This window comes from Salvelinus sp. IW2-2015, linkage group LG23, assembly GCF_002910315.2.
Source record: "Salvelinus sp. IW2-2015 linkage group LG23, ASM291031v2, whole genome shotgun sequence".
Classification (NCBI taxonomy): domain Eukaryota; kingdom Metazoa; phylum Chordata; class Actinopteri; order Salmoniformes; family Salmonidae; genus Salvelinus; species Salvelinus sp. IW2-2015.
In genome coordinates, this window is record NC_036863.1 from 6,590,899 (window position 1) to 6,616,243 (window position 25,345).

Below are 25,345 nucleotides of genomic sequence, written 5' to 3' on the forward strand. Positions count from 1 at the left end.
AGTTCGACTTTTGGACAAGCACTTTTCCCTAATAGTTGAGCTTATTGAACACTCCATTGTAGCTAGTAGTTAGAGCGTTGAGCCATAAGCGGGAAGGTTGTTGTATTGATCCCGGAGCTGACAAGGTTCAAAATCTGGTTGTTTTTCCCTTGGCAAGGCAGTTAACCCACTGTTCCCGGGATCCTATGACGTGGATGTTGATTATGGCAGCCCCCTGCACTTCTCTGATTAAGGTTTGGGTTTAAATGCAGGAAAGATGCATTCAGTTGTTTTACTTTCCCTATAAAAGGTGTCAAAAACTCATTCCGAGCAGAGCTCAGTGGAACATCAGTGAGTACTGTAGCCTCCCCCTCATCCTGGTAACATCAGTGAGTACTGTAGCCTCCCCTTCATCCTGGCAGGATTCGTGAGCTCCACAAGACCAACATTAGCCTTAGTTCCAGAGGGGAAACTAATCTAATTCTGAGTTGGAATACCTATATACTGATCCAATGTTCAAATATTCTGCCAAATAAGCTAAGAGTATAACTCTGGAAAACGGCTTCATTCTGTAGACTCTTATGTTTGAGCACCCTGTTAAACATTTACTAGATATAAGGGTATTTTCAGATCTACCCCAAATAGCAATTAAATGAACATCCTGGAATCCAGCTCCACGGATCTGCCAAGTCTAAACTGGGCTGTGAGAGTGACAGTTGGCAGATCTGTGAAGCTGGATTGCAGGATGTTAATGTATATATGAACCTTGCAGAACCTCCCTTGTTTCAGCTGAATCTGAAGTCTGATAACAGGCTATTACCACAGGTAATGATCCACACACAGCCTGTAAACTGCTATCTAATGAGGGTTACTCCATAAAAGACACTCTCTTGTGTCCCCTCGGAAATTGAAATTCCCGTTCAACTCTCTCACATGGCTGGCTGCTGTATAATTCATTTTCACACACGGTTGTTCTATCTTTTCTTTATCATGTTCTTCAAAGGCTTGGATTGGATATTTACTCTTCTAAAATCAGTGGCTGGCAAAATAACAATAATCAAAACGGTGACCCTAAACTTGGATTTGGCAACACAGGAGGGTGTGACACAGAATAAGCCCGTAGTATAGCAACACCTCCATGGTTCCCTTCATAATGGTGTGTCTGCTAAACAGGAGTCGCTGTGATGGTAATAACAGTGTGCGTCCCAAATGGCACTCTATTTCCTATATATTGCCTATGGGCCCTTGTCAAAAGTAATGCACTAWATAGGGAATAGGGTGCAATTTAGAACACATACAGTCTTATGAGTGTGGGCAGGAGTAGCCTGGTGCCTTACCGATGAGGGAGAGCTGTTTGGAGGGTCTGGGCTGCAGGTCCATGCCGTTCTTCAGCCACAGAATCTTAGGGTCTGGGATGCCGTCGGCGTGGCAGTGCAGACTGGCAGACACACCAGGCTCCTGGGCCTGCGTCTCTGGGTAGACCAGGATCACTGGGGGAACTGAATACATAGACACACACACACACAAAGAGACAAACATAGCCACAATAGAGTGGAGTCAGAGAGGTATAATTACACAGGCACAGCAGGCAGAAAGGCTTTCATTTCACACCAGTACCACACAAAATCACACATAGCTACAGGCACTGCGTTACAACAGAGTCCAGCGCAAATGTTTATAACACCAAATAAGACCACTATTGAAGGAAGTTAAGAAGGTGAATCTGAAGGCACACACAATATAGGAGAGGCAAGAAAATCCACTTTGTTGAGCAGCCCCAGTCATTATTTACAGGTGAAACACTTCATATCCAAACACAAACACATGGTAATTGTCTTCGAAGATAACCTGCCTTCCAGGAAGCAAACATTTCCCTCCCTCTTCAACTGAATGTCTCAGATGCAGCTGTATCGTTTTGCAATTAGCCTAAATCCTGCCTTACAACACACAATCACGCCTATAATCCTTGTTAATTGAAAATCATTTCAGGCTATTTTTGTCTGTGCATATCTGTGCGAGCAAAATGAAATAATGCTCGGGAAATTGAGATTGTTATCTTTGATTTGATACAGTACAGACGGCACTCCCAAGGTCCTCAATGAAGAGGAAGGCCCGGCAATCACACGTAGTCTCAGCAAAAAAAGACTTATGGGAATGATTTTGTAGAGCAGTGTGTTTTGCTAAGTGCCTGCAGCCAGCCCCTCTGAGCTGATTCCTGCTGGCTATTTGATGTACTGTAGATATAACACTGTACATGCTCAGGGTGGAATCATCTGAGTAGGGTGAGTAAAACACCATGGGTATAGACTTGATTTGCTTTCTATGATAATATGTGGGACATGTTGAAAACAATGCCATGTTTTGTGATTGGGACACTGTTGCTGCCAAGAGAGTCTGAGACAGGATTTGAGACAGGGGTTGAGACAGGGGTTGAGACAGGATTTGAGACAGGGGTTGGGACAGGGATTGAGACAGGGGTTGAGACAGGGGTTGAGACAGGGATTGAGACAGGGATTGAGACAGGGGTTGAGACAGGGATTGAGACAGGGATTGAGACAGGGGTTGAGACAGGGATTGAGACAGGGATTGAGACAACGGGATTTTGTTCGAGCTGGATCGAGGCTTCGAGCACGGGGTGGGTCTGAGACGGGGTTGAGCACGGGGATTGAGACGGGGATTAGAGATCGGGGTTGAGCGTAGTCCGCTCCTGGGGTTGAAGAACGCGGGGGCGTTTGACGAACGCCGCTGGTCGTTCGCGCGATTCTTTGACTTGCACACCCCGGTCGACGCCCGGTGATCTACTCCTGCGGAGACGCCGCCGGTCTCGCGTTTAAGGGTTGAGCACAGGGGTTCGACCAGCCCACACCACGGGGTTCGAGGACGCCTCAACGACCAGGGGTTGACGCACAAGAGGGGTGATCGTCTCAACCCCAGGGCGTTCGAGACTCTCAGGTCGGTTGCATGAAGGATTCTGAGACATCGGATCACGGGGTTGAGACAGGTCAAATCTTTCCTCGAAGACCCCAGGGATATTGCATGACACTCCTGCGGTCCGATCACAATGGCGATCGCCCGAGACACATCGAGAGCGTCCGAACACCCAGTCTCGAAAGCGGTCCGACGAAGCTACTCAACCTCCATCTCAATACCGGGGTGTTGAGAACATGTGCGTTCGGAACCTTGAGACAGGGGATTGAGACAGCAGGTGTTGAGTCTACACAAATCGCGGGTTTGAGACAACACCAACGGGGTTGTTTGAGCACCAGGGTGTTAGTACAGGGGTTGAGACAGGATTATCTCGAGCACAGGGGCTTGAGGACAGGGGTTTCAATTGACAGGAAATTTGAGCGACACGAGCGGCTTTGGATGCACTAAGGAAGGCTGCGTGTTGCATCAGGACTTCATGATTTTCGACACCTGTGGGTTGTAGCAGCAAGCGGGTTGAGACACGCGTTTGGTTGGTGGGAGTACAGGGCGTTTAACGACAACGGGAATTGACCTTGGGTGCTCACACAGGGGTTTGAGACAGGGCCCGCTTTGGGAGATCGGTCATTTAGATGAGACAGGGCGCCAACTCTCGCCTGGGTTATGCACAAAGGCCGTGTTTCATAAGTCCCATGTGTCAACCACCTGTGCTCGAACCTTCCTGCACGAACTCCACTGTCCGCAAATCCCCTGTTCAAATTGAGATACTGGGGTTGAGACAGGGCGTGCAGACAGGTGGTTAAAGACAGGGATCTCGGAGACAGGGCCGTTGGTTGAGACCAGGGGTTCGAGACAGGGATGCGAGACAGGGTTGAGACAGGGTTTTGAGACAGGATTTGAGCACAGGATTCTGAGACAGGGGTGTTGAGCTACACGGAGGTTGAGACGGGGTTATAGACAGCGGTATTGAGTCAGGGTGAGACGGGGTTGATTGACAGGGATACCTGGCAGACAGGGGTGAGACAGGCGGTTGAGACACGCGGGTTGAGACACTGGAATTTCCAGTCCCCTGACCTGGAAGGTCCTTCATCCGAAGAAAGCAGTATCTTTTTGTCTCAAATGGCAAATTCTCATTTGTTCAACAACTATTTGTTATCTATTCAACTATTTGTTTTATCATATAGTAAAACTATTTGTTCAACTATTTGTTATTTATTCAAACTATTTGTTCAAAACTATTTGTTTATCTATTCAAACTATTTGTTATCTATTCAAACTATTTGTATCTATTTCAAACTATTTGTTCAAACTATTTGTTTATCTATTTGCAAACTATTTGTTCAATGACATTTGTTATCTATTCAAACTATTTGTTCAAACTATTTGTTATCTATTCAAACTATTTGTTATCTATTCAAACTATTTGTTATCTATTAAAACTACTTGTTATCTACCTGTATTCAAATGATTTGTTATCTATTCAAACTATTTATCTATTAAAACTATTTGTCATCTATTCAAAAACCAACAACAAAAAACAGGAATTTAACATTGAACGCAGCGATGATTGCACTGCAACTGTAACACATTTAGTCAGGTCAAAATTCTGGTGAACACATGCCATCAAATGACCATGAAATGTCAAGTATATGCCATTACTAACCATTCACCTGCAGTACATGGGTCTGGCAGAGTTCTTCATATCCATACGCATGACAGCTGTAGTTCCCCATATGGATGGTTGTCACCTTGGTGATGTAGAGGGAGCCGTCRTCACCAAAGTCCTATTGGGGAAGAGGAAGGTGGCAGTGGAGAATGGTGAGGGAAGGAAGAAGGGAGGGGAAGGATGTGAGGTAAGGGAGGAGTAAAGGAGGGAAGGTAAGGGAGGCAGGGCACACAACAGGGGACCATGGAGTGATGAGAAGCATATAGACCATGAATCAACGTGGTCCCTAGATGTTGGGACGGGCATGGGGATTGGAGCCCTGTCGTCACGCTCAATCAGTCTGATAAATAGGAAGGGTTAAAAATACAAAGAACATTAGAGTGATTAATGGAGCCAGTTGTTGTTTTTCAGGATGCACAACTCACTTGGGGTTTCAGCGAGGCTTAAGGAGGATTAAGACACTAAACAGTGGTGTCCCAGTATGTGGCGGACTGACAGTGTGCAGATGTGTGGAGTTAGCTACCTTAATAACCAAACACATCTCTCCCTAAACAGAGACTAAAGACTTGGAGTTTATTGCCGCAAGCGATCGTCCCACTACGTGCTTTAAGAAGCTACTGTTTCTCATTAGACTAACGAGATGGGAGTGGATGAGGACATAATGGTCTCTATGCTTTAAGGTGAGGAAAGGTACTGAAGAGGAAATACTTAGGACGGACATTAGAAAGGCTTTACGGAACATATGAAAACAGTAGACACTGCTTTAGAGATTAATTACTGTACAGCAGGGTTTCCCAAACTCGATCCTGGGCCCCCCCTGGGTACACGTTATGGTTTTTGCCCCAGCATTACACAGCTGATTCAAATAACCAACCAAGTTTTGACTATTTGAATCAGCTGTGACGTGCTAGGGCAAAAAACTAAATGTGCAGCCAGAGGGGCCCCCCAGGAAAATCTATCCTACAGCGTCTATCCCTATAAGAGATCAACTTAACTATGTTGCGCTGATTCTTCTTATTTAGTTCCAGTACAGGTTTATATGATTAAAACCTGTTTGGGATAGGGGGCAGCATTTTCACTTTGGATGGATGAATCGCGTGCCCATAGTGAACTGCCTCCTACTCTGTCCCAGATGCTAATATATGCATATTATTATTACTATTGGATAGAAAACACGCTGAAGTTTCTAAAACTGTTTGAATTATGTCTGTGAGTATAACAGAACTCATATGGCAGGCAAACTTCCAAACAGGAAGTGAGAATTCTGAGAAGGGTCGATGTTAAAGTCATCACCTATTCAATTCCCTGTAATATATGGATCTGTTTGCACTTCCTACGCCTTCCACTACGCCTTCCACCTACGCCTTCAACAGTCTGTAGAACGTGGAATGAAGCCTCTAGTGCAGGGGTCGGGAACCTATGGCTCCCGAGCCAGGTGTGGCTCTTTTGATGATTGCATCTGGCTCGCAGATATTTTAATTAAATGATACTGGCCTACGTTGGCCGTTGCTAGGTAAAACAGGTAAACGCCTCCTTTTGAATCAGTCTGCTCGGTCATTAGCTCAAAGCTAACCCTTCGACGAAGAAGATGGCGAAAAGAAAAAAAGGTGACGAGTATCGTACATTTCAGGACGAATGGACCGAAGAATTCGCCTTTGTGGAGAGAGCAGGTTCTGCGGTGTGTCTAATTTGCAATGACAAAATTACATCGATGAAACGGTCGAATGTAAAGCGGCACTTCGACACGCGCCATGCTACCTTTGCATCAAAATACCCTRCGGGAGACAGCAGAAAGAAAGCATGCCAAGAGCTACTGAGCAGGGTGCAAGCTAGCCAGCAGCAACTCCRCGTATGGACCCGGCAAGGTGACTATAATTCCGCTAGCTTTGCTGGATCTTTAGCAATAGCGAGGAACGGAAAACCATTCACAGATGGCGAGTATGCTAAAACGTTCATGCTGGATGTAGCCAATGAACTTTTTGATGATCTTCTGAACAAAGACAAGATAATTAAACGGATACAAGACATGCCTCTGTCGGCAAGAACTGTTCATGATCGTACCATCGTGATGGCAAACAAAGTGGAGGAAACGCAAGTGAAGGACATAAATGCAGCGCCGTTCTTTTCCCTGGCTTTGGATGAGTCAACAGACGTGAGCCATTTGTCGCAGTTCAGCGTGATTGCAAGATATGCTGTTGGTGACACACTGCGCGAAGAAAGTCTTGCAGTTCTGCCATTAAAAGGGTCCACAAGAGGTGAGGATTTATTTAAGTCTTTCATGGAGTTTGCTCAAGAAAAAATTTGACCTATGGATAAACTTCTCTCAGTGTGTACTGATGGTGCTCCGTGTATGGTGGGGAATAAAAAAGGATTTGTGGCGCTTCTCAGTGAACATGAAAATAGACCCATCCTAAGTTTCCATTGCATTCTACACCAGGAGGCACTTTGTGCTCAGATGTGTGACAGGCAGTTTGGGGAAGTGATGTCGCTGGTCATTCGTGTGATCAACTTTATTGTTGCTCGAGCCTTAAATGATCGCCAGTTTAAAACACTGCTGGATGAAGTTGGAAATAACTATCCTGGTCTGCTTTTGCACAGCAATGTGCGTTGGTTGTGCGTTGGTTGTCAAGAGGGAAGGTGCTTAGCCGTTTTGCGGCTTGCCTGAAAGAAATAAAATATATTATATGGCTCTCACTGAAATAAATTTCCAAATTTTTTGCTTTCATGGCTCTCTTAGTCAAAAAGGTTCCCGACCCCTGTTTTAGTGTGATGTGGGGCCGGATGGCAGCTATTTGAGTCAGTGGTCTGGCAGAATGCTAGTTCCTGGTCACGCGCGCTAGTCATGATTTGGCCATGTGTTCCATTACTTATACAGACATGAAGAAATGCTCCGGTTGGAACGTTATTGGATATATATGATAACAACATCCTGAAGATTGATTCTCTACTTAATTTGACCAGTTTATTCGACCTGGAATATAACTTTTTGAAGTTTTCGTCCGAGTTCGCCTGGACCGGCGCCAGCGTTTGGACATGTGAACTAAAAGTGCTAGCAAAAGTAGCTAATTGGACACTAGTAATGGAGCATTATCAAAACAAAACAACGATTTATTGTGGACTAGGATTCCTGGCACTGCATTCTGATGAAAGATCATCAAAGGTAAGGGAATATTTATGATGTAATTTCGTATTTCTGTTGACTCCAACATGGCGGAGAATGTTCTGTATTTCTGAGCGGCGTCTCAGATTATTGCATGGTATGCTTTTTCCTAAAGTTAAAAAAAGATCTGACACAGCGGTTGCATTAAGAACCAGTGTATCTTTAATTATATGTAAAACATGTATCTTTCATCAAAGTTTATGATGAGTATTTCTGTTATTTGACGTGGCTCTCTGTAATTACTCCGGATATTTTGGAGGCATTTCTGAACATGGCGCCAATGTAAACCGAGATTTGTGGATATAAATATGCACATTATCGAACAAAACATAAATGTATTGTGTAACATGATGTCCTATGAGTGTCATCTGATGAAGATTATCAAAGGTTAGTGATTCATTTTATTTCTATTTCTGCTTTTGTGTGACTATCTTTGGCTGGGAAAAATGGCTGTGTGTTTTTTGGATTTGGTGGTGATCTAACATAAATATATGTTGTGTTTTCGCTGTAAAGCATTTAAAAAATCGGACACGATGGCTAGATTAACAAGATGTTTATCTTTCATTTGCTSTATTGGACTTGTTAATGTGTGAAAGTTACATATTTCAAAAAAATATTTTTGAATTTTGCGCGCTGCCTTTTCAGCGGAATGTTGTGGGTGTTCCGCTAGCGGAACCCCTGGGCTAGAAAGGTTAAACAAGAAATACTGAAAATCATGTACAGCTTTCAAGTTCGATTAGTAGTATGTAAAGGATACACATGTTACACACCGTCCAATGAAAGGCAATGCAACAACAATAAGAAATAATACAGATAAGAATACGAACATAAAGTAAATGACAGTAGAATAGAATAAACATGTTCGCTGTCACGTTCTGACCCTAGTTCTTTTGTTATTTCTTTGTTTTAGTGTGGTCAGGGCGTGAGTTGGGTGGGTTATCTATGTTTTGTTTTTCTATGTTGGGTTTTTCGTTTGGCCTGATATGGTTCTCAATCAGAGGCAGGTGTTAGTCGTTGTCTCTGATTGGGAACCATATTTAGGGAGCTTGTTTTCTATTTTGTTTTGTGGGTGGTTATTTTCCGTTTCAGTGTTTTCACCATTCGGGACTGTTTCGGTTTTCATTTTGTTTCACTTTGTTAGTTTTGTATTTTGTCGTATTCATTCTCATTAAAAGACATTATGGATACGTACCACGCTGCATTTTGGTCCTCCTCTCTTTCTCCCAACGAAGATCGTTACATTAGCATTTATTATAATACAGGAAGGCACAATTTATAGTCCAATATTTACACGTGTTTTGGGGAAGGAGCTATTGGGTGACAATCATTTAAATTGTGGAGTATTAGCAATAGTAAATAAGAGTCTGGTAGCAGCAGTTGCAACATGTAGCGTGAATGTGTGTTGGTGTGTGTGTGCGTGTGTGCGTGCGTGCGTGCGTGAGTGCAGAGAGTCAGCATAGGTGGTAAGTCCAGTTCAAGTGTTCAGCAGTCTGATGGCTTGTAGATAGAAATGGTCTCTAAGCCTGTTGGTATCAGACCTCATGCTCCGATACCGTTAACCTGATGGTAAGGGAATGAACAGCTCATTGCTGGGGTGTGTGGGGTCCTTGATGGTGGGCCTTTTGGTCGTGGATGGAGCAATTCCTGTACCAGGTTGTGATGCAACTGGTCAGGATATTGTCGATGGTCCAGCTGTAGTATTTGGAGAGGACCCGGGATGGCATGCCGCATTTCTTCAACTGCCTTAGGAAGTAGAGACGCTGTTGCGCCCTCTTGACAAGAGTGGTGGTGTTGTTTGTCCACGTCAAGTCCTCGGTGATGTGGACGCCGAGGAACGTAACACTGCTGACTATCTCTACTGCAGTCCTGTTGATGTGGATCAAGGCATGTTCCCTCCTCTGCTAACTGAAGTCAACAATCAACTCCTTTGTTTTGCTGATGTTGAGGGAGAGGTTGTTGTCCTGGCACCATAATGCCCGTCGACTTACCTCCTACCTATAAGCTGACTCATCTTTTTTGGTTATCAGGCCTACAGTTGTGGTGTCGTCAGCAAACCTGATGATGGAGTTGGTCTTGTGCAAAGCTACACAGTCGTGGGTGAACAGGGAGTACAGCAGAGGGCTGAGAACACAGCCCTGGATGGCCCATGGGTTGAGTCAGTAAAGAGGAGGTGTTGTTGCCAATCCTTACAGCCTGTGGTCTGCTCATCAGGAAGTCCAGGATCCAGTGGCAGAGGGTAGGTTCCAGACACAGGGCTCTGAGCTTGTTGACGAGCTTGGAGGGTACAATTGTGTTGAATGCTAAACTGTAGTCAATTAACACATAGGTGTTCCTCGTGTTCAGATGTGTTAGGGACTTGTGAATAGCGATGGAAATGGCATCTGGGGGTCCAGTGTGCCTGGCATGCTGGCCTTGAAGTGGCAAGCCTCTCAAAACACTTCATGTCACCTTGGTTTTCTTGGACACTGGAACAATGGTAGTCACCTTGAAACAAGTGGGGACTACGTAGAGGTTTAAGATGTTTGAGAAGACGCCCGCCGGCTGGTCAGCTTTGTCAATATTCACTCTTTTGAGAGTTTTCCCCACGTCAGCCTTGGAGAGCGAAAGCACATGGTCAGGGAGGGAGGCTTCGGTGGGCACCACACAGCTGGATCATACATTTCTATTTATTTTCTTAGTGTCAACATGTTGTGACTCAAATTACGGACCTCATGCGTCTCCCGGGTGGCACAGTGGTCTAAGTCACTGCATCACAGTGCTAGCTGTGCCACCAGAGATTCTGTGTTCAAGCCCAGGATCTGCCGCAGCCGGCCGCGACTGGGAGGCTCATGGGGCGACGCACAATTGACCCAGCGTTGTTAGGGAGGGTTTGGCCAGCATAGTCTCATAGTGCACTAGTGACTCATGTGGCGGGCTGGACGCAGTGCATGCTGACCAGGTCGCTAGGTGTATGGTGTTTCCTCCGACACATTGGTGCGGCTGGCTTCCGGGTTGGATGTGCATTGTGTCAAGAAGCAGTGCGCCTTGGTTGGGTTGTGTTTCGGAGGACGCATGGCTCTCGACCTTCGCCTCTCCCGATGTCTGTAGGAGTTGGCAGCGATGAACAAGACAGTAACTACTCGACCATTCGATACGCATGAAAAAGGGTAAAATAATATTTTTTAAATGACGTACCTTCAATAAAGGGAAATTTGTTATTGGTTAAAAAAAACTGATTGAATACAGTGGAGTGCTGTACACTTCGCAGTTGAAGTCGGAAGTTTACTACCACCTAGCCAAATACATTCAAACTCAGTTTCACAATTCTGACATTTGAATTTTTTTAGTTCACTGTCTTAGGTCAGTTAGGGTCACCACTTTATTTTTAGAATGTGAAATGTCAGAATAATATTAGAGATAATGATTTATTTCAGCTTTAATTTAATTCATCACATTCCATGGGTCAGAAGTTTAACATACACTCAAATTAGTATTTGGTAGGCATTGCCTTTAAATGTGTTAAGCTTAGGGTCAAACATTTCAGTAGCTTCACAAGCTTCCCACAATAAGTTGGGTGAATTTTTGGCCCATTCCTCCTGAGAGGCTGGGTGTACTGAGTCAGATTTGTAGGCCTCCTTGCTCGCACACGCTTTTTCAGTTCCTCACATATTTTTCTATAGATTTGGGTCAGGGCTTTGTGATGGCCACGCCAATCACCTTGACTTGTTGTCCTTAGCCATTTGCCACAACTTTGGAACCGTATGCTTGTGGTGATTGTCCATTCGGAAGACCCATTTGCGACCAACGCTTTCAACTTCCTGCTGGATGTCTTGAGATGTTGCTTCAATATATCCACATTAATTTTCCTAACCTCATTAGATGCCATCTATTTTGTGAAGTGCACTAGTCCTCCTGTATCAAAGCACCCCACAACATGATGCTGCATCCCGTGCTTCATGGTTGGGCATCTGGTGTTCTTCGGCTTGCAAGGTCCCCCGTTTTTCTTCCAAACATAACGCATGGTCATTATGGCCAAGCCGTTCTATTTTTGTTCATCAGACCAGGGATATTTTCTCCAAAAAGGTAAGATATTTTGTCCCAATTTGCAGTTGCAACCTTGTCGGCTTTTTTAATGGCGGTTTTGGAGGCAGTGCCTTCCTTTTGGTAAGCGGCCTTCAGTTATGTCAAATAGAACTCGTTTTACTGTGGATACTAGATACTTTGTACCTGTTTCCCTCCGCATCTTCTACAAAGGTCCTAATTGCTGTTGTTCTGGGGATTGATTTGCACTTTTGGCACCAAAGTACGTTCATCTCTAGGAGACAGACGTGTCTCCTTGCTGAGTGGTATGATGGCTGCATGGTCCATGGTGTTTTATATTTGTTTGTTTGTACAGATGAACGTGGTACCTTCAGGCGTTTGGAATTGCTCCCAAGGACGAACCAGACTTGTGAGATCTACAATTCTGAGGTCTTGGCTGATTTCTTTTGATTTCCCATGATGTCAAGCAAAGAGGCACTGAGTTTGAAGGTAGGCCTTGAAATACATCCACAGGTACACCTCTAATTGACTCAAATGCATGTAATTCAGCCTGATCAGAAGCTTCTAAAGCCATGACATAATTTTCTGGAATTTTCCAAGCTGTTTAAAGGCACAGTCAACTTAGTGTGTGTAAACTTCTGACCCACTGGAATTGTGATACAGTGAATTATAAGTGAAATAATCTGTCTGTAAACAATTGTTGGAAAAATTACTTGTCATGCACAAAGTAGATGTCCTAACCGACTTGCCAAAACGATAGTTTGTTAACAAGAAAGCGTGTAGCAAGTAGCGTGGCAGAGGAAAAATAGGGAGGAGCATCAGGGCTAGTTGCATTAGAAGGGTGGAAGATGAGGAAATGTTGGACGGGCAATGAGGCATGGCAGAGTCAAATAGGAATCGTGACTTAATGAAGTTGTGATTAAAGAGCTCAGCCATGTGCTCCTTGTCAGTAACAACCACATCATCAACATTAAGGGACATGGGCAGCTGTGAGGAGGAGGGTTTGTTCTCCAGGTCTTTAACCGTTTTCCAGAACTTCTTGGGTTAGACCCACAGAGAGAGAACTGCTCCTTAAAGTAATTAAATTTGGCCTTCTGTATAGCCTGAGTGTACTTATTTCTAATTTGCCTGAATGAGAGCCGGTCAGCCTGAGTATGCGTGTGCCGAGCGATTTGCCAAATGGAATTCTTGAGGTGGAGTAACTCTGCCAGATCACGGTCGAACCAGGGGCTGAACCTGTTTTTAATTCAAATTTTCTTTATGGGGGTGTGTTTATTAACGACACCACTGAAAATATAAAAAAAGAAGGTCCAAGCGTCTTCGACAGAGGGGCTCAAGATGATTCTATACCAATTTACAGAGGCCAGATCATGAAGGAAGCCGCAGCACATAAATGCCCTTATCCAGATGGTTTAACAAAGGCATTTCCTAACTTTCTTTGTTGTTACCAACATGCAGTATCTCCATCAGGAAGAGAGGCAAGATCCATTTGTCTGCCAGCTCAGAGACAAGCTACACTATTCACAGCCCTGTGTAATGTTCAATGTAATTGCATTGCTGGACTTTTTGAAACTTAATGTATTTGTAGTTTTTTTAATGTACAAATAAAAATGTATTTGTTTGAGCTGTTAGTGATAATTCCCTAAGTTGTAATACATTTGTGTTTACCTCATTAAGCCTTTGTGTGTTATGAATGACCAAAGGTTTCTGACTTTATAGTAAGTACAGTGCCATTTGATATAAGGCATTTATGTATGTGTTATAAAATTACCAAAGGTGTCTGACTTTCAATTAAGTACAGCATAATGTGATATAGTCTTTATGGATGGGTTATGAATGACCGAAGGTGTCTCACTTCAAACGAAGTATTACAGGACACTATGAGTTATGAAGGTTCTCTCATGAACTACAGGTTACTGTAGGGTGTGAGAGGTACTTAAATTGGTTGATGTGCATATGTGTGTGTGTGTGTGTGTGTGTGTGTGTGTGTGTGCGTGCGTGCGTGCGTGCGTGCGTGCGTGCGTGCGTGTGTGTGTGTCAGAACCAAGATGTTTTGGAGTAGTCCAACCTGAGACTACCACATCAGGTATTCCTCTTCTGTTCCCATGCTGGAGACCAGGGCTTGATTACAACCTGTTACAATGGTGCCAACGTTTCGTGGCTGATCTTTCAACAGGGGAGTGGGTGAATGTGTCAAAGATGTGACTGGGCCCAGTACAGCAAGGTATGGCTAGTTTTTGTTGTGAGCGTATTTGTGTAACTAGGTTCCAGAAGAAAGACACATTCAAYTTCTTTAGGTTGGGTGTAAGTGTTTCTTGGTGTCACGTCGTTCCCAGGCTATTGCTCACACAGCACATATAATCATTCAAAGTTGGCCATAGTGGGAATGATCGTAGAATTATATAGGAGTGACCTTACTGAGTGAACTATTTGTCATCGTCACAACTTAACACAGTCAAAAAGTCATAATTATCCCTGCACATTTCCACAATGTATCTTGTTAAAATGTTATTTTTAACCTAACCCTAACTAATGAAGGCCAAGTTTGATGTGTTGGTCCACCAGAAGTGTCTGGGAACGAGATTAGAGGTAATGTGACTACCATGACTTCACTTTACAGCGTATGCCATTCTTCACGACAACATGTCACCCTTTATAAAGGAACATGTTTATATCATATTTGACATACTGGGTTATGTCACATTTATAAACCCTTTATAAAGCATGACATACGGTCATATATGCTCTGTAACACATTTATGTAGTGCTTATGAAGGCATTATGAAGGCTTTTTGAAGACGAACGTCATATAAAGTGGGACCTTTATTTTCATTGAATAATTTCCTTAGAATAATCAAGCTGTATATCTCTTCCTGTGGTTCAGTAAAGGGTGGTCTGGAACTATGAAACATTGTTTTCTTTCTCAGTAGTACATGTAATGCCGCCCACAATAAAATTAGAGGGTAACAGACTTGATCTCTCCAAAACACAACACAATTACTTTGAAGAAAAGTTCCCAATTCAATATGTAAAATGTGAGAGAGGGAGAGAGAGATAGAGACAGAGATAGAGAGAGTAATTCTACCTTTACGTTGTAGCAAATGGGTCTGATTCCAGCTAAGGCAAATTTCCACAACTAGCTAAATGTGTCATAATGTCAGAACCTTTCTGGACGGAGTTTGAATCACAGCTAAATGTGTCATAATGTCAGAACCTTTCTGGACGGAGTTTGGATCAACAGCTAAATGTGTCATATGTCAGAACCTTTCTGGACGAGGTTTGAATCAACAGCTAAATGTGATCCTAATGTCAGAACCTTTCTGGACGGACGTTTTGAAATCACAGCAAATGTGTCTAAATGTCAGAAACTTTCTGGAGGAGTTTGAATCACAGCTAATGTGTCCCATAATGTCAGAACCTTTCTGGACGGAGTTTGAATCACAGCTAAATGTGTCATAATGTCAGAACCTTTCTGGACGGAGTTTGAATCACAGCTAAATGAGGGTGGCAGAGACCGTCCTAGAAACATTAACGACACTCAGGTGTGTCCTATTTACTCATTATGATTTCCCTTTTAAAAGAGGTGTGTTTTCTGTTGTCCTTTGCTGAAGCTTGAATTATGCACCGTGTGYGTTTGTCTCCTGAGTGAGTTTTTGAGACTTAGTTTTGTTGTTTTCCCAGTGTTACTGTGGTCCTTCTGTTACCGTTTCTCAGTAAAGTATTATGTTTATCCTTAACCGCTGATTCCTCGTCTGGTCTCTTCTCTGCACCTGGGTCCAACCTCACCATGTCACAGTGACAAATCACACACGAGGCCTTCGATCAGTATGCTTTCTATTCTTTGTTCTTCATTGAGATGCAGTGGTATTACACAATAGCAGGCAACACCTCCCATGCAGACTCTAAGCATTAAAAGAGCGTAACACTGCCTAAGGATTACATGGAAACACATTATGCTGAATGGCACATTTCTTATCGTGCACACCTTCATGTTCGTAAAAGTTATTATTTATAATTATTCATTAGTGACAATTGTAATTGTCTTCACACACTATTTATCACGGCATAACCTAACTCCATGGAAACAGTAGTAGTCTCATGTTACACAGAGGACCTTGTTTTCTCCCACTTCCTTGTCCTCAGCGCGACCCCGCCTAAGCACATGCCAGTTGTCGTGCATGTCATTGTTTATTGGCTCTCTGGCCAATTCATTAACATTCAATTAGAGAATTCTAATTAGCTGGTGGATGGATAAACACAGTCCCACGCTGTCAGCTGTGCAGTTGAACTAGACAGCGCACCGCCACCGCCGCCGCGGCCGCTCTATAGTTCATTAACCACATGCAGCCAAGCCCAATTCCCATGCATTGCCATGTTGGGATTTGCAAAAAAAAACATTTTAATATGGTTTGTGCTCTTTGAGATCAGCAAGACACCTGGCAGAGCTCCTGAGACCCAAATCGTTACATTATTTACAATTAGAACCAATGATTCAAAGCAAGAGGAAAAACACAGGCCTGCTTGTTTTGTTTTTTAAACAGGCTGGGAGAAGAAGATGCATAAATTGGGTTAATGGGAATTAGCATTTCTTACTTMTTTTCTGTGAACCTTTATCTAACGTTATTGATTAAAAAAATGTAACCAATGTGAAGAGCCCCTGCTGAGACATGTTCTGAGGATTATCAAATATTAATCAAAGGCCCAATTATAAATGTCTTAAAAGCAGTGTTTCTAAAAACACCACACATCAAAGTTCACAATGTTGGACACTTGTTCAGTGTTTCACCTTGAAAAGCCCCATTAAATGTAAAGATGGTAAAAAGGGTTACCCAAACTCACATCTGCAGTTTTGGGGTGGAGGCCTCTGCTTGTGTTAATCACAACCATATTTTGTAGGGTTAGCATGAGCAGATAAGCTCATAGTAGCATGACTTTATTCATGTCAAAACATGATATGTAGTTTTACAACTTAAAGGGTATGTTCAGCATTTTCTGCTGGGCCATGATTCTTTTCAGGGTGAGGAACCATTTAACATCAAGATTTTACAAAGCAAAGCTTTACACCCTCAAGAGCCATTTGCTCTTGCCCAGGACTCACATTGATATCCTCCAGGTCCAGGAAGTTGAGTATTATCCCATTCCTCTTCCAGATGATTGGTGGCCGCAGCGTCCCCTGGATGGCACAGGACAGCACGGTGCTGAGGCCTACCGTTACCGTGGAGATGCTCATTCTCTGGTCCTCAGCCAGGCTCAACTGAACAACCTCTGTAGGTGGATATATATATATATATATATATATATATATATATATATATATATAGAGAGAGAGAGAGAGAGAGAGAGAGAGAGAGAGAGAGAGAGAGAGAGAGATTTACAAAGAACAAACAGCAAAAACATATACATGATCAAATACAAATCTTAGAATCAACTATTAAAGACTACCAGAACCCACTGGATTCTCCAATTACCTTGAATGAACCCTCCAACCTATTCCACATCAAGTAACGCATGCAAGCGCATGGCGGCAGCTAATGTGGCAGCTAATGGGATCCATAATAAATACAAATACAAATAACCTGTTCAATAAATAAAGATTCCCAGACACCAGACAGAAATATAAATGGAGCCAACCATGGATGAACTCCTGAGCAAATCCATGTTCCCTTCCCACTCTGAATTGGATTGGATGGAAACAGTTAGCTCTCTTCCCCTGTGTATATGAAATTACAATGGGCATTCCTCTCTTGCTGGGCTGGTTTATACCTTCCCTACAGTGAATCCAATGGTAATATTTTGGTGAATCCAATGGTAATATTTTGGTGAATCTTAAGGTGAATCCAATGGTAATATTTTGGTGAATCCAATGATGATTCTGATGGTAATATTTTGGTGAATCCAATGGTGAATCTGATGGTAATATTTTGGTGAATCCAATAGTGATTCTGATGGTAATATTTTGGTGAATCCAATGGTGAATATGATGGTAATATTTTGGTGAATCCAATCGTGATTTTTACGAGATAAAAATAAATATGTCTGACATATTTCAATATGTTGGAAACACACAATGTTGCTTCAACTAGTTGACTCACAATCCCCCTAGTTAAATTTCAGGATATAATACCTTGCGTTTAGAAGGACTACCGGTAAGTAGCTTGGCCAAAAAACTGCTCTGCTAGACAATTTTTTTATAAATTTTTATTTAACCTTTATTTAACTAGGCAAGTCAGTTAAAGAACAAACTCTTATTTACAATGACGGCCTACCAAAAGGTAAAAGACCTATGTTGTAGCAGGTTGTGTTGTCATGTTTTCCTGTTATGTTGTTGTCTCTCTTTATGTAATGTTGTGTCTCTCTTGTTGTGTCTCTCTATATTTATATAGTTTTTGTTGTTGTTATTTTTAATCCCAGCCCCCGTYCCCKMMRRSKAARMMMWWRAMRWGATYWTRTYTSAAWRTAAYMAWSRTWWWAYSWTKRTTAYWTTSARAYAWRATCWYKTYWWKKKYTTMSYYKKMGGGRACGGGGGCTGGGATTAAAAATAACAACAACAAAAACTATATAAATATAGAGAGACACAACAAGAGAGACACAACATTACATAAAGAGAGACAACAACATAACAGGAAAACATGACAACACAACCTGCTACAACATAACCTACATGACAACACAACCCATGACTGGAACCTACTTGTGACAAATCTTCCAGAATGCTTTTCTCAGAGAATTAATTCAATATGTTCTGATGCACCTTTATGAAGGCTTACGCAAACAGAATTCAACAGGTTCTGAATACAGAGAGCACATTACGTCCAAACCCAATGTTATTGAAACAAGGAGAGAGAAGAATTTAGGGCTCTACTCAATCCGTATCACTGAAGCATTACAGATTGCGCGATAGAAATGCAAAGGTAATTTCCAATTGAGCCGACATACAGTATGCAGAGTTTACCGTGAATACAGTGTCTGCTAACATGGGAACGTTGCCTTTAAATTTCAATCACGCTGTTATGCTGAACTTCCGCCATACTGTTGTCATCTAATGATATCAATAACTACTTAGATTGTTACATTGCGTGCTGATCCTTCATTCAGTTAAAAAACAAAAAAAGCTCTTTATGACATTATAGTAAAGTAAACAGGGTTACTTATAAGATTACTGTGATTAGGAGAGCAGGTCTGAAAGTGTGTCATACCAAATACCTTCATAGGTGATCCTGTGGCTCGTACCTGTCGTCTCTGTCTTCCTGTCAACCTTAACTATGCCATTGGTATGATACCTTTCCACTTTTAGGTAGGGTTTAATCTACTCAGCAGTGATTGGGGCGGCAGGGTGGGCTGTGAGAGTCAGGCCGATGCAGAGGGCAGAGTACATTGATTTGACATCTGGGAAGCCTATTGCTCACTACACCTGGTCTGTCATGCACACTGCACATTGTCATGTTACTGATATCTCAATGATATACAGAAAGATTTGTGCAGATGGCTGAGTAGCCAGTTTCCCTTTTTCCTCATATGTTGTACAGCATATGAGTATAGAATAAATTAATAGAAAGGGACATGTTGGTTTATAGCAGGGGTCACAAAATACTGTAAAATCACCAGGAAAAAAGCTAAAATTAATTTAATTCAGGAAATGTGTTCCCAAGTATTCTCACAAACAAAAAAATGTACATGATCGTGTCTCAATGTAATCAAGGTATAATGATTGTTATTTTCAAATATAATCTCTTTTGGGGCTTAGTTGTAGTGAATGTGCAATGAACAAATTATTACCCTTATATTCCGCCCCCACCACTAGGGTTGCAAAGCTACCAGTAGTTTACTACAGTTACCAGAATCTTCAGTAATTTTGGTAATTAACAGAAACTCTATGGAAATCTATCATAAATTTGGTCATTTATACTTGAATAGCTTCTATGGCAATCTATCATAAGCTTGGTAATTTATACTTTAATAACTTTTTTTAAATTCAGTAATATATAGTCAGGGGTGAAAGTAAGGCGGTATGGTCCGGTACGGCGTCCCAGCAAAATAAATAGTGGGGGAATGCCGTACCGGTAAAACATGAGCTTATCACAATTAATACAACATGCCCCAAAAACCTATAGGTTACTACACCATTACTTAACATTACTGCATGTCAGACACATGAAACGTGTACGAATTGACAGGACACCAGGTGGTATATGCTACAAATTGCATTGTGGTTTGATGAGTACACTTACATTTTGTACAGGCGGAGATGAGTGGCCGAGATGCTTGTGGACAAGGCAGTGATGAGTGGCCGATACCAAGGCGTGCTTGGACAACAGTGGATGCATCAATTCAGGCTACACGTGTAAACCTAATGACAATCGCAGAACGTCATTACAATACATGTAGGTGTTTCGTAACATATGTCTCTTTCTAATCATCAAATTGCCGGTGCACAGTCCACTGTTGGGGTTTGGATGCTGAAATGATTTTGTGAGTGGATGAATGTGTGCGGGTAGCGTACCGGATGATGAAAACATCAGGACTGGTTGTGTTTATGCCACATTAGAAGGCATAGGTGGCGTGTCCATAAGGCTAGGGGAAGCTTTCCCTAAAGTAAATTTGATTAAATTGCCAATACTCTAATTAGCTTACTCCTGTCTATACAGAAATAAATAAAAGCATACAAAATAGGCTACTACATCAGAAATCATGATTTGGCCACAGAGGATCATCGGCTTCTTAAAAAAAGAAGCTGTGGGTTGTTTAAATTGCATTGCCTATCCCCACAGTCGGAAAGGCCCACAATTTGCGCAGAGCGTGCTGCAAATACCAAATAGATGATTGTTGAGTTGCGACTGTCCGTGAAAATCAGAGAGACCCAGCCAGGCGTATCGCAACATTTAAAAATACAATTGCGGAAAATCTGTTTGGAAAGCCAATCGCTATTGCTGTAAAGAGATGACAGTGAAAAGACTCCAATCTGTCGTTTGGTTAAAATGCTTAACTTAATTAAGCAAACAGTAGCCTATCTTATTAGCACCAGCGTAGAACATCGGCCATATCCCCAGTGAGTAAGAAGCCAATGATCCTCTGTGGCCAAATCATGATTTCTGATGTAGAACATCGGCCATATCCCCAGTGAGGTGCATATTCACTGTCGTCATCATTGGGTCAGTGACACTTTCGTTGGTTTTTGAACACTAATTTCCTCCCCCAGGTTAGATGGACGTCATATTGTATTTGTGTCCCACCTTTTCATACGCCGATTATACGGACCAGACTACATTGTTTTATTGATCTGTTTGTCAGAGTCAGCAGAGTAGGCTACCTTGTCATTTTTGTAATTTAGTATTTAAAAAAATATTTGTGCAGAACTTGGGACACCGGTAATAAATTAAATCTACTTTCATCCCTGTATATAGTATTAGTTTTTAAAAATATATATTATCCATATTGTCCATGAGTTTATAGTACATAGACCATATGGTTCAGGAAAAATGGCCTAAATAATAACTCTTCCAACTGCTGACATTTTTCACAACTGCCACCAGTTTGACTGCAAAACATTGACAACAAATACGTACTGACATAGTAAAATATTAAAAGTGTGTAAAACATGTTTTATTTCATGCTGAAAACCTCATATTAAATACCAATGGTATTCACTAAGTTGATGGTTTATGTATAGGATGTTTTACAGCTTTGTCATTCACTTTTTTTATTTAATTATTTCATATATTTTACATGTAATAATGCCACACAGAGGACCAGAGATAATTACAGATGCTTGTACAAATCTGAAGTACCCAAAATGGCCACTAGATGTCTTGTGAYAGAGTACATAAAATCCTACCAAAATTCTGGTAGTTTATATACCCTTGCTTTGCAACCCTACCTCCGACCATTTCCTCCGACAAACATCGGCCTGCGGCTGAATCTAGTTGCCTGTCCTGGTTTACAGGGTCTTGAGAGATGTTGCCAAACCAAAAGCAAAAGTAAAATTGAGAGGAAATCATCAACTCTTGGAATGAAAGTTGATAAAATTGCTTCTTTATTGCTAAAACCAAGGCATATTTGGCTATTTACAGGATATATACACTTTGACACTTATATGCTGAATCACATTTAAAATGAAGAGTGCACTAAGATGGACGTTATCGTATTGATATGGCATAGTCAACCTGACAACTTTTCAAACCCACTGCATCTAGAAAATGTCAGACAAGGTCACCCTATACTATACTTTTCCTTCCAACTGTTTTGTGGTATACTCTTTTGTCTGGCACAAAAGCACACACAAAAAAACACCTACCTAACAATTTCCTCCATGTTGGAATGGCGGTAGTTTCATCTTTTGTTGGCTCTGAGCAATTCGATGTGAAATAAATCCTGACGCCACGTGGCGATTTTGACTCCAGCTTTGGAGATTGAGGTTCCCTGAAGAGAGGCCTCTCTCCGTCCCATTGTTTACCAGACGACTACACAGTCAACAGCCTCCTCTGCTCAAGAGGAGCATGCTCGTGTGACAAAGGCAGACAAATTGCATATCCACTGGCCATGCCTGCATTGCTCTCCCTGCTGGATAAGGTTGACATGACATTATCTCCTTAATGACTCCTAGGCTTTTTATACTACCCAAAAATAGCCTGTGTAATTGACTTTCCTGTGATTCCTAAACTATTGATCCATCAGTGGTAACTGCTAGCGGCCGCGGTAGCCTACAGGGAGGATGCTCGTGTCTGGCCTCTGCTGCAAAAAAACACACAGAATTTGAAATGCAAAGCACGAATGAGTTCTCCCAGGGAAAAACTAATGGGGGCCTCTGACTGTTTCCCAGAAACCTCGTCACTTTCCTCCTCTATTACCCAGGCCCTTGTGTGCCTAAATAAGACATCCCTGGAAACAAAACGGGGAGAAGAGAGCAGGGCTGTCGGCGAGGCAGCGATACACAGTAATGAGAGTCGAGAGGGGAGCATTAGACTCAGTAAAAATTTGCCGTAAATGTTTGATTGGTCTCCTCAGCTCCACCTCCCTAGCTCTCTGATGCGCTGTGATTAAGTTTTCAGTGTTGTGGTTTAGGCACCCTGACACTTCCACTTAGAGAGATTGGCACAGGCTAAGAGGCTGGAGCATAGGATATACTGTATCTCTCTCCCTGTCTTTCCTCAACTGTCTCTCATTCAGTCTATCTCCCCCCCTCTCTCTCTCTTTCTCCCTGACACGTTCTTCCAAAAATGCTCAATACTAGGCAATAATGTTTGACAACATAACTGGACCATATTGCAAGACGGACTAAGCACTGCCAATATCATTCACTTTTCTTCTAAGGAATGTGTTTGGTTAACAAAGTAAATAGTTGTATACAAATGGATGGGGAGTGCTGTCTCTCATGCAACAATAACTGAAATACTACAGTATTAAACATGCTCTCTATACTCTGCATATTTTCATTAGCATCCTCAACTAGCGGCATTCACCTGGGAAAGTATTTTGCATATTTTTTATTTGTATACACATATAGTTAAGTACCTAAGCTCTTCATCCTACGTATCACATGTGCAATTCAATTCGACAACTAATAAGGCACAAGGCACAGAAGCTTAGAGCACGGAAACATGTATCAGCATTCATTGTTTCTTAAGATTATCAACACCTTGGCTTAAAAGGAATGTGTTTGATATGTCTCTTCTTATTATTGGTGTCCTTTGAGAGAATGCCAAGATTGTGCAAAGCTGTCATCAAGGCAAAGGGTGGCTACTTTGAAGAATCTCAAATATAAAATATATTTTGATTTGTTTAACACTTTTTTGGTTACTACTGTACATGATTCCATATGTGTTATTTCATAGTTTTGATGTCTTCACTATTATTCTGCAATGTAGAAAATTGTAAAAATAAAGAAAAACCCTTGACTGAGTAGGTGTGTCCAAACTTTTGACTGGTACTGTAAATGAAAGGTTTTCAAGAACGTTATGACTATGATGTTGTAATGCACCCCCTGACCATAGAGAGCCATTGTTTCTCTATGGTATAGTAGGTCAGGGCGTGACTGGGGTGTTCTAGTCTATTATTTCTATGTGGTGTTCTAGTTTATAATTTCTATGTGGCGTTCTAGATTTCATATTTCTATGTTGGTGTGCTTGATATGGTTCCCAATTAGAGGCAGCTGGTAATCGTTGTCTCTAATTGGGGATCATTTTTAGGTAGCCTTTTTTCCACCTGTGTTTTGTGGGATGTTGAATTTTGTATTTTGAGGAGACGTATGTAGCACCTCTGTAGTCACGGTTCGTTGTTCATTTATTGTTTATTGTTTTTGTTAAGTTTCACTATTAAATAATTATGTGGAACTGTAATCACGCTGCGCCTTGGTCTGTTTCTACAAACGATCATGACATGTAATGATGAAACATTAAATTAATGTGTAAGTGGTATCTTGCAACCCAATGGGACCCAGTACAAAGCTTTCTCCACATTTTATTGTAATGCTTTCTGCTGTAGTTGAAATGTTATGTGAATAAAAAGTTTACAGCAAAACCTGAGGCTATTACCATTGGAATAATGCATTATCTCTGTCTTTCTTTAGTTCTCTCTTTCATTCTATCTCTCTTTTCAATTTGAGGGATCTGAATGTGTCAGTTGGCGAGTGTGCTGGTAATTCCTGGAGGGAATGTGAAGATGAGCAATCAGCAGCCCACTCATTAATCACACACAATCCAGACCCTTAATCTTCTCCACAGGTACAGATGAATGCCCTACTGCCTCTTGCTCTATACCTCTTCTGTCTCACTCTTTTTCTACTTCTCTCTCTCATTCCCTATTCTCCTCTCTGTCCCTCTGTCTTTCTCTCCCTCTTTCGCTGTCTCTCTCGCTCTCTCTCTGTGTCACTTTCTCTGTAAATGTTCCCCAGTGGCTTTTCCTCTAACAAAGCCAAGGTGGAGAGACTGACTGCAGCTCCCTGGGAGCCCTGAACTACAAGGAGAATGAGGCTTGTTATAATCACTAAGAATAGGAGAGAAACCTAGGGTGGATGATGAGAACAATCACATTGGGTTGTTAAACAATGTTTCAAAGTTTATAAATAAGGAAAGATGTCATTGATTGGGCAGGACCATAGAGATGTATAGAGGACTCAACTTGGATATACCTCGTTTTAGCATGGACATTGCCATTGAGGGCTTCCACCATTTTAAAGTAGTCAACGGGGTGCTGATTCCTATGGTTTGGAAGCAATCAGCAAATGATCAGAGCATTGTCTTCTTCTTCAAATAGAGTAATATGGCTTCAACACCGCTATCAAGTCGCCACAATAAAATGACACAATATTCGGTTCAGCACTCCAGCACTGCAGGTTGCGGTAAATCGCCAATATCAGCTTTACACTTTTTTTTAAACACAAAAGAAGAAGAAAATTGACCACTTTAAAATGGAGAAAGCCTCAATGGAGCCGCCCATGAGGTCACAGTCCTAATTGCATGGATACGAAGATGAGACCTCTTTCAATCTCTATGGGCAGAACCCATCTCTCAGTGAGCTCTGTAAGTAGGCACAGGAGGTCAATGCAAGATCAATTACCTACTACATCACTCCTAGCCTGCTTATTGGCTTATTAATAAAAC

General features: G+C 42.0%; 1 protein-coding gene across 1 annotated transcript in view; it reads right to left on the reverse strand.

Moving 5' to 3' along the window:
* LOC111950477 (follistatin-related protein 4-like) overlaps positions 1-25,345 on the reverse strand; it is a 158,841-nt gene that overhangs the window by 20,405 nt on the left and 113,091 nt on the right. Inside the window, exons 5-7 of the mRNA XM_070434293.1 lie at positions 16,849-17,015; positions 4,568-4,688; positions 1,317-1,478 (exon numbers count right to left, since the gene is read on the reverse strand). Of these exons, the coding sequence (XP_070290394.1) occupies positions 1,317-1,478; positions 4,568-4,688; positions 16,849-17,015 (450 nt within the window). The remainder of the gene's footprint in view (positions 1-1,316; positions 1,479-4,567; positions 4,689-16,848; positions 17,016-25,345) is intronic.